The 10,587-nt window shown below is 38.3% G+C and overlaps 1 protein-coding gene across 1 annotated transcript in view; it reads right to left on the reverse strand.

The window, feature by feature from the left end:
- LOC107664347 (glutamate receptor 1-like) overlaps positions 1 to 10,587 on the reverse strand; it is an 85,560-nt gene that overhangs the window by 31,313 nt on the left and 43,660 nt on the right. The window contains exons 5-8 of the mRNA XM_016454886.1: positions 6,695 to 6,748; positions 1,972 to 2,130; positions 1,442 to 1,609; positions 454 to 558 (exon numbers count right to left, since the gene is read on the reverse strand). Coding sequence (XP_016310372.1) covers positions 454 to 558; positions 1,442 to 1,609; positions 1,972 to 2,130; positions 6,695 to 6,748 — 486 coding nt within the window. The remainder of the gene's footprint in view (positions 1 to 453; positions 559 to 1,441; positions 1,610 to 1,971; positions 2,131 to 6,694; positions 6,749 to 10,587) is intronic.

A 10,587-nucleotide genomic window follows, 5' to 3' on the forward strand; every position in this document is an offset into this window, starting at 1 on the left:
TGGAGCAAGAAGTGTGAAACAGTCTGCCATATCAAAAGGCTTCCTAATCCTTTTCCTGATATTTAAGTACGTACTTTTTTCGGTCCCGTCGGCCTGAGCTCCATCACACTGACAGTGTAGTTTGTCCTTCGTCCTTTCTCGTTAAACTGAATGTGTCCCGTTAGGCCTTCAATCCGAACCTGAGTAAAAACCACATAGAAGATGCCTTTATTTAGACAAAAAATACATCTTTCCTTCCTTCCTTCCTTCCTTCCTTCCTCCTCCTCCTTCGAGGGGTGTACATCTCTCACAGCGCCTCTTCTGTGTGTACAATACTGAATGTCTCCCAGGCTGCATGATGGAGTAGCTTATCAAGTGAATGTTTCGTTTAAACTATAAGTGAAGAAAGAAGTGTGAAACAGTCTGCCATATCGAGAGGCTTCCTAATCCTTTTCCTGATAATTAAATACTTACTTTTTTCGGTCCCGTCGGCCTGAGCTCCATCACACTGACAGTGTAGTTTGTCCTTCGTCCTTTCTCGTTAAACTGAATGTGTCCCGTTAGGCCTTCAATCCGAACCTGAGTAAAAACCACATAGAAGATGCCTTTATTTAGACAAAAAATACATCTTTCCTTCCTTCCTTCCTTCCTTCCTTCCTCCTCCTCCTTCGAGGGGTGTACATCTCTCACAGCGCCTCTTCTGTGTGTACAATACTGAATGTCTCCCAGGCTGCATGATGGAGTTAATTGACCGAGTTGAACATCAATCTCCACGGCCTCTCAGCAGATGGACCAAATTGCCTCAGTCCAGCACACATCAGACTCTCAACAGACACAGCCACAGGCAACTGTGAGACAGAGTCGACTTCTGCAAGAAGAATGCTACACACTGACTTTACTACATTGTTTAAACTTTCTCAGACTTATAATTAAGTGAAAAGGAGAAACACGTGATATGGCTGGAAGAAAATACCAATTTGTGTACGGCTTCTCAAACAGAGAGCATTTCTACAGATTTCCATTAAATCAGATTTGGTTTCCGCTAACAAATTTTGCTCCACCTCGCCTGCCAAATTCTATCCTCGGCACCTAAATCTTCATACGCTGCCCAAGGCAAAGAGACAAACATCTGCCTTGGGTAACATAACAAAGCCAGGTGTTCTTTCCCTCACTTATGTCTTTGTAAATATAACTTGTCGTGTACTGTTATGACCAGCATACATGTTTATCACCAACTGGGTTCGTTTATTATCTAAAGTGTCACATTTGATTGTGATGGCCTCTTTGGGGAATCACTCTGAACTTTATGTGATGAAGATGTAATTGGCTTATTGGGGTTTCATTTTGTACACTCAGAATAGATTAGAGCCAGTGTCAGTCTTACAGATAGGAAAGTTTATGTTTGTGAACACTGTGTTCATTCAAAAATATGTCTGTGAGCAGACCCTACAGCGTGAGATACCTGCTGAAGTGCTCTCTGAATATCGATGCCTTGGCCCCAAGGTGCTGGTGGGTTGGCCAGACATTCTCCAGCATTTCCACGGCGAGATATATCTATCCTCTGCCTGCGGAGGTTCTGGAAGGCTGTGGACATGACTTTGACTCCATCATATGTGAGAGCTCCAGTATACTGCACAAAGAACGCAGAGAATGCAGAGAGACATATGAGAAGTATACATGTATTTAAATAAATGTGATGTTGTATTCTTTAAATATTATATAAATGATGATTATATATCATATTTCATAATATATCATATTCTATGTTAAAATGTGTTTAAATTGACTATTCAACTAAATGTGTATTAGAGAGAAGAATCAAAATCCTTTTGTATTTTGCCATCAGATGTTGATGCTATGCAACTGTGCTTTCTGCAAATGTTCCAGTGATTCATTATAACTTAATTACATGTTTTTTTTTTTTTTCTGTCAAGGCATATTCAGTTCTTCACACTGTGGATGATTTAAATGTAGTCAATTTTTGCGGCTCACCTTCAGTCTGCGCTTGGGAACTTTGGCGTCTTTGTTGTCAAAGTCCATCCACTGCTGCACTATCCTACTGATGTTAGGGTCTGCATAGTTCACCAGTTGGAACCCTGTTACATTCGCCTCACCCTTCTTAAACTCGGTCAGGTCGATGTCCAGAAATCCCTACAGGAGCACAGAGAACATGTTAGCATGACATACTGTGATTTAAGTTACTTAAGTTAAAAACACAAGTTCTCCATAGTGAAGAAAATAAGAAGAAATCCAAGAAATCTAATTCAGCCAAATGTCAATCATTAAAGAAAAGCCATTGACTAAATTCAAAAGGGAGACCAATTAGAGATAAAATGATATAAAATGACAAATCCCCTGCAATTGTCAAAAGAAATCCAATGTAAGACCTCGACAGAAAATGGAGGCTGAATTTGCAGCAGAGGGAGTCATTTTCGCATTAATGCTCAGGTGCAGCGAGAGCGCAGGAGGCCGGGCCTGTGGAGTGCAGTCAAATGTAATACAGGTTTTAAAACTATAATAGAAAGAATGGTTGGGTCAATCACTTAATGAAAAAGGCTAATTCCTCTCATCTACTGAGGCTGTTTATCCAAGAGAGCTTGGTTGTTATCCGATGTGGTGCCGGAAAATGCAGGAGCTGTGAATAGGAATTTGGTGTAAAAAAACAAAAACCGCAGCACTTACTGAGAGTTTGCCGGAGGTCTGTTTTTGATCCCACAGACTCTTTTTAGTAATTCAAGGCCTTTTCCCACAATCCAATCAGCTGCCCCAAAAGCAGCCCACACACTCACTGTACCTGAGACCATACAGAATTGATTCTAACCCGCTGAATTACTGGGAAGGTTTCACTTCATGATTTCTTCATGAAGCCGTTCATTTATTTGTATAAGCTCAATACAAATGTGTAGGTACTAAAGAGTTATTTGTGTTCAGCTCAACAACACAATACGTTGATGTGTGTGTGTGTGTGTGTGTGTGTGTGTTTGACTCAGTTCTGAGTGTAATAGCCCTCGTCAGGCTATAAGTGTGTTGATCTTTGATCTTTTATCCCTTAACTCGCTTTGTCCCCCAGGAGCAGTAATGTGTCCCTGTGTTCCCTGGGAACATCTGCTCCGTAGGGCAGCGAACAAGATTCACTGCGCTGCTAACATGACCTCACGCTTGTGTCTTACCTCAAATACCCTCTCTCACACATACTCAAACTCAGAGGAGTTTTTGTCCTTTTGTTGCTTGTCAGAAGCGCATGATTGTACAGTACACATGGCAGATCGTGTAACATCAGTGTTTTTTATGTCAGACTGTAGGATATAAATCTTGACACATTTGTCACATTTGACAGTGTCGACTGGGCAATCAATCATATCACATTCTGACATCCTCACTGACAGGCAAAAATGAAATGGCACCGCAAACAAGTCCCATAAGCTAATGTTGATCCATATCGGTTGCCCACTAATTTAAATAGAAAGAGGGCAGGGCTGTCAGCCTAAATACTTTGGTGCCAAAGACCTCAAAATATACTGTAATGATCCACCTAAAATAAAATATAAAATATAAAGGCAACTATGAGCTGCCATTCAAAAGTCTGGAGTCAGTAAGCTTTTTACTATTATTTCAATAAACATTTTTTATTCAGCAAGGTCACATTAAATTGATCAAAAGTGTTATTAAAGATTTTCACAGTGTTAGAAAAAAAAATCAATTTAAAATAAATTCTGTTCTTTTGAACTTTCTATTAATAAAAAAAATCATAAAAAATGTTTCCATGAAAATATTAAGAAGCACAACAGATTTCAACATTAATAATTATATGTTTCTTGAGTAGCAAACCAGCATATTAGAATGATTTCTGAAAGATCGTGTGACACTGAAGACTGCTGCAGAAAATTCAGCTTTGCCATCAGGAATAAATTACATTTTAAAATATAGTCTCCCTATTGTAACCAACCATTACACAGGGACAGCTCAAAGTCTCCTGTAACGTCAAATCAATTCTTGGAGGGAAGCACTATCACACAGCTGGCCTCAGGGCTAAAGCATCACGCAACCTTGTTTCACAGCCTCATCACTCTCTACGGTGAGAGTGAATGAGGCAATCAGAGATACGCAGGCTGTCTGCATCACTGCACATATTATGCAGGGCTGTTACTGAGCACACGACTGGGACGCATGTCATCACAAGCTTTCAAATCTGAAACATGGCACATTCTTCCCTCAGTCAAGATGACTGCAGTCTTTGGAGGCAATCAAGAGCTCATTTGCCAAACAAAAGAGTTTTTATACTAAATTAAAGGAGAAAACAAAGTCATGCAGTTTGCAGAAAGAAGCTTTCACTGATTTCAAAAAACAAAACGCTCATGAAGACACTTCTGATTCTCTTAGCTGGAGTACAAGTAATAGTGATGTTTGCCTTAGCAACAGATTGCCAACAAATTGGCATCTGAGTAGTTGGAGAGCACAGATAAGGTAACATAGTAAACAGTACAGCATGTGACCTGTCTGCCTGGTTAAACACACCAGAGGACACTAGGGCCATGTCCACACGTACACGGGTATTTTTAAAAACTGAGTTTTCCTTCCGTTTTAAAAACAATCTCCATCCACATGAAAACGCAAACGCATGCTATGAATCACTGTCAAGAGCATGCCAAACCAACAGGTGGCGATATAATCTCAACCGTAAAGCCATGTTGGCCAATCAGAAGCCTGAAAAAGTCTCCAGTAGGCGGAGATAACAGCGCAGGCGCCAACGTCACAAGCCAAAAACTCCGGTTTCGCTGTCTACACAACAACACTGCAACCGGAGTTTTTAAAAATCTTCACCCTGGCAGGCGTTTTCAAAAATGTTCGGTTTCAGTGAACTGGTGCTGTGTTTGCGTGTGGACAAACAGACTAACCGCGTAGAAAAAGCTGCGGTTTTAAAAATAACCGCGTTCGTGTGGACAAGGAGTCTATAACCAAGCGAGAGATGGAGGAGAAATGGGGCCAGGAGTCAATTCAGATGTCTCTGATTACAACAGCGAGCTGTTTTTGAAGCACTGCCACAGCTCTCTCATGATTGGCCCTGTCGTTCTCATTTTTATTTTTTGGCCAGCAGCATGTCTTTTGGCATTCCCTCTCATGTCGACTATCTGCTCTCATAGCAACAGTGACATGGAACTGAGAATGTTTCCTGGTGATGATGTCCTTCAGTTGTATGTGGCTGATGGAATTGATCACAGGTTTTTGATGGATTTCGTCAGTATTTGCCAGTCTTGTTCTCTCAGCTCAGCCTGATTATTCTCGATTTCAGGCGTAGGTGGTCCTCCCACTCTAGAACTACAGTCAGGGCTTTTGCCCATCTGATCCTACACAAACTCACTGTAAACCAAGTGAATGATTTAAGGAATGCAAGATTTTGGGCAAATCATAACAGTCAATGTATATGTAGAATGCGAGATTTGAGGGATGCGTCTCCTAAACATGCAGTATGATAACCTGGACAGCCTCTGTCTGTGTTACATCATCAGGAGATTTCCCCAATACTGCAAAAAACAAAGTGGTTTTAAAGTGATTTCTGTGTGACCTGTGCTATATAAATCTCTACTCTATTGATAATAGACCTTTTTTGCACACTACACCGTAACAGTTTTTTTTTTTTTTTGGTGAATCATATTTTAGTGCTGTACACAAAAATATTTGTTTTTACATGCAGCCCACAGGGACTCAATAGAAAGACATTTTGTTCCATTATTTTGCAGTACACTTAAAAAAAAAAATTGCATCACATTCAAAACAAACCGCAAACACATAATCACATACTCAGAAAAATATATATTTTGCCATGGTGCTAAAGATGGTAGCGTCATCTAGGAAACACTGATACAGGGAACGTCATAACTTTATATATTATGAAAAAATTTTTTTTTAAAAACAAACAACAGGAACCACGAATAAATGTCTGGATTGCTGAAATGAAGATTGTGTTTAATTTTAAAATCATTAGTTCCCCATCTTAGTCTCTCCTCTGTGATGTACCTGTATCAGGTGTCCATATCTCTTGACTGAATGAATTGAGTTGTATCTTTTTCCGCTCTGTGTCGCTGTGAATGTGGTGCGGTGAGTTGGTGATGTTACTATAGAAACTAGCCTTCACCCAAAAGGCTTGGGAAGCTTACACGAGCATCCACTCAGATACGAACCTCCATGTACATGAACACACACTTACACATGCAAACACAGTGTAAATAGGAGTGACACTGGGAGTAATTAAAATTTGGCCATTATGGAAATAGCAGGCAGTTCTTTCTTTATTGCTTTGCAAACTTTATCATTTATCATTTACAATTACATCTAACAAACTGGCCAGACCAGTTTAATTTAAAATCCTCAGCAGTGTGCCATCCAGGAGCACACCACAGCATATTAATGCTGTGATTATCATCATTTCTGTTTACATCAATTTAGCCCTCCATTCTCATATGCTGAGCGCACCTACAGACAAGGATTGCAGAAATCACTTGTAGTTTTTCATATTCACAAAGCAGTTCTCCAGGCAATGTTTATATAACATCTCGTCTGTTAGTCATAGTGAGCAGCTTCTTGCAATTGGTCAGTAGTGAAAATATGCAAATCACCTGTAATATCAAGAGTTGCAGTGACATTTGAAAGCCTCATGCTGAGCATTAGTCATGAAATCTCTCATAGTGCTGAAATTAGTGGTGTGTTTTTAGCTTACCAGGTTTGCTAGGATGTAGTGGTAGCTCTTCACATTCTTCCCCAGCTCAATGATCTGAAATAGACCAACAAATGAAGGTGAAAAATTACAGCAGTTTGTATTAATTGAGGTATACACAGCATTAGAAAGTTCAAGTTCAAGTTCAAGTCTGCTTTATTGTCAATTCTTCCACATGTACAGCACATACACACAGAGAATTGAAATTGCGTTACTCTCAGACCCTTGGTGCATACAGATAACACTAACAGTGAAGCCTTGAAATATAAAGCCTTGTTAATATAAATAAATCATATAAATCACACTGTAATGTAATATTTGCTGTATTATTACATATAATTCCAAATAAGTTTTTTTGTCTTTCACAGCAATCATCAATTAAATCAGTAGGTAGTTAATGTGTGTCACTGTGCATGAGTTTTTAAAAATGACTTTTCTTCTTGACTATTGGTGAGAGTAAGGATAAGGGGCAAGGAAGACGTGTCGAGGTTGGTAAAAAATGTATGCACTGTCTTTGGGGAAACCCATTTATACAATTATTACTGAACCACGATCAAAAAAAGAACAAAAAATCAATAAAACCAATAATAACAAAATAAAATTATTATAATATAATATAATGATTATCGCAAAATGTAAACTTTATTATTGCCCAGCTCTAATCTGTCTAATGCGACTAAGGCATTAAGATATTCAGATATCCAAAACATTAACATCCTGATTTTTTGTAAAGCTGCACAATTGTGTATTGTGAAACATGCTATACAATTTGTTCCTACTATACAAAGTTTTTCGTACTTCAAACCGTCTACACCAAAGTAATGGTTTCAATTTAATTAAATGGTGTCAATGCATGAATGCAAGTCATTTTAGATAAAAGCATCTGCCAAGTGCGTAAACAAGTAACATTTAAACAATCATAACAACAATGGCACATTTTCTTTAAGCATACACCCACCAATCGCTATAAAATGACTACATTCCTGGGGTTAAATCTTTACATTGAGTTTAGGGTGTTTCAGAATCAAGATGTTTTCAAAGTTACAAAGAGGAGAGGAATGAAGATTTATGATGCAGGATTTCTTTTGTGTGGCTATAGAGATAACAGAGCCTCTGCAGGCATGGAGAGTACAACAGTGATGAAAAACAATGAGTTATACGCTGACGGGGGAGGAACACATTAGCAGTGCTCTCAGTTCTGTATGGTACACTACACTGACCGAGGGTCACAGCTTTAACCTGTGTGGATGTACACGAGCGCGTAGTGTGCAGTGTCAGTGGGTACCATAGACTTTGACACCATCAAACTGTTATGATGGCTTCAATTAAAGAAACTCCTCTGCATGTGCTAGGGATTGTCCAGGAGTTACCGAAAGCTTAGAAATAACAATGAGCGACCATGAAGGCACACTTCTGTGACCAAAATGTATGTATGTAAGTATCTCTCTCACACACTTCTCTGTAAATTGAAGTTGTGAAAACTGACAGTGATAGCTTGTGGCCATGACAGACAGTAGCATTAGTTATTAATGGTGACCCCAGTAAGATTTCATCAGGCAGGCCAGCCCAGGGCAGGGAACACTACTAACAAGGACACTGCTTGATCTTCTTGTGTTTCAATGCGGGATCAACATTAAAGACATAGTTCACCCAAAAAATAAAACTCACCTTCATGCAGTTCCACAGAAGAAATAAACAACATGTGGGTTAGTAAATGATTACAGAATTTTAATTTTTGGGTTCTATCCCTTTAATACGGTGGTCGAGAAGTGCTCACAATCAAATCACAAATCACAATTCTGAAAACAAAATAACAAATTACAAACGCAAATGCAAGTCTAAAAAACAAAATAACAATTCAGAAAGCACAACAATCCGTGTATCATTCGATCATTCGTTTTTTGATTTAATATTGAAAGTAGAAAAATGAGAAAATGGCTCCTTTTCCGGTTTTTTTTGTTTTTTTCCAAAAAACGAAAAAACTAAAATTCAGCTTAAATTTTCGTGTGTAAATAGGTATTTGCACTTAGTGTAAATAGCATATTGCTAAAAATACTGCTATTTTCACTTAGTGTAAATAGAATCCATTGCTAATACGAGATTTGAAAAGTTCGGCAAAAGAAGGGATCGAACCCGGGTCGATCGCGTCAAAAAGCCAATAACACGCGCTTATCCATCTTCACCACTGGAGCTGATAATTTACAGCCACTTTTAACTAAATGTAAATATACACTCTGTATTTTTTGTTATAATGTTTTCTGAATTGTTGTTGTGTTTTCTGAATTGTTATTTTGTTTTTTAGACTTGCATTTGCGTTTGTAATTTGTTATTTTGTTTTCAGAATTGTGATTTGTTTTGCACTTCTCGGCCACCGTACTTTAATGCAGAACACAGGAATGACACTGAAGCCCTCAAAAACTTGAGATTCGTTTTGTGGTTTTTAGTCCATTTCTGTAAAAGCATTGCGCTAATTTATATGAAAGTATGTTCCAAAAACTTGTAGCAGAAGCACATCCTGGAAAGTGGACCAAAAATAATGATGACTTCATCTCTTGCTAAGGGTGTATACTCATTATTTCAATAAAAAGCACTCCAGAAATGAAACTGTCCCCTCTTTGTAATACCACATACCACCGATTAGATGAAGCAAATCATAGTCTTCCTGGGCTGTGATAAACGAATGGCTATTGGCTTTCCGTGTTATTTTAAGTGTAAGTTTTTTCATCTAATATTTATATTGAATTTTATTTCAGCTTTAATTCAATTAATAAAAAAAAAAAAAGTTAATAGTTTTAGTTAACAATAACAATGTTGGCTAGAGGTGGGCGCTATGACCAAAATCTTATATCACGATATGACTAATTTTATATCACGATAACGATATATATCACAATATAGTTATTTTTTTCTTTTAAAAAGGTTTTTATGATATTAAAATCTTTGATACCATATAATTTTCATAATCCTTGTCACCAATCTCAATATCAAACTAATACAAGCCTAAAAAAAACCTCAAGCTCACTGAAGATAAATAAACAGTCAGTGATGAAATAAGTATAAGAAACTAATTCCAAGCAATAGGACAAAAAACTACAATAAATAAGAAACGCTACATACATTGTGTAATTTAATTAGTCTTCAGTTAATTATATCTATCTATCTATCTATAGATTGTTGTTAAAACTGCAGTGCTAAAAAAACGCATGTCCATGCTACAGATGTAGGCTAGTCCCTCGTTTAGGAACGAGCTACTTGTTTTGTCCTGGCTAATCGTTCTGCACCTGATTCTGTCTCCCCGTCACACGATGGTGGCGTGTAAAGATCGCAGTCACAGGGGCGGATCTACCGGGGTGGCACGGGGTGGCAACTGCCACCCTTAGAAAAAGCTGTGCCACCCCACCTGCACCTGCCACTCCAGAATTATCACAGAATAAAATATAAATGTAAATTAAAAATAATGGCAAAAACACGGCTTTTAATAAACTGTGCACGATGGTTGCACGTGCATGCAGCATGCCAGTGTAGTCGGCTTCATTAACAAATGACTCTTATGAACCGGAACTTTTTGAGTCAAAACCACAAAGCGCAGCCCAGTTCACTAACGAATTGTTTTTACATTTGTTTGTGAATCAGATAATTACTGCTTTTCAGGTAACTCAGAATTCGTCTGAGAAATCTAATCCCGTCCGGATATGTCTTGAGATTCATCACGTAATTGTTTGGTGATCCGATTCTCCGACCGCTCGCTCCACTTTCATCATGGATACAATACCGCAACAATAACATGAAATCAATAAGATGCCGATCACAGAAACTAATAGCAGAGTTAGGTAAGAATCTAGTCGTATTGCAGTTTTCTCGATTGTTAATATAACTGATTTTAGTTGGCACTTTTT

This window comes from Sinocyclocheilus anshuiensis, unplaced genomic scaffold, assembly GCF_001515605.1.
Source record: "Sinocyclocheilus anshuiensis isolate Anshui unplaced genomic scaffold, SAMN03320099.WGS_v1.1 scaffold111, whole genome shotgun sequence".
Lineage (NCBI taxonomy): Eukaryota > Metazoa > Chordata > Actinopteri > Cypriniformes > Cyprinidae > Sinocyclocheilus > Sinocyclocheilus anshuiensis.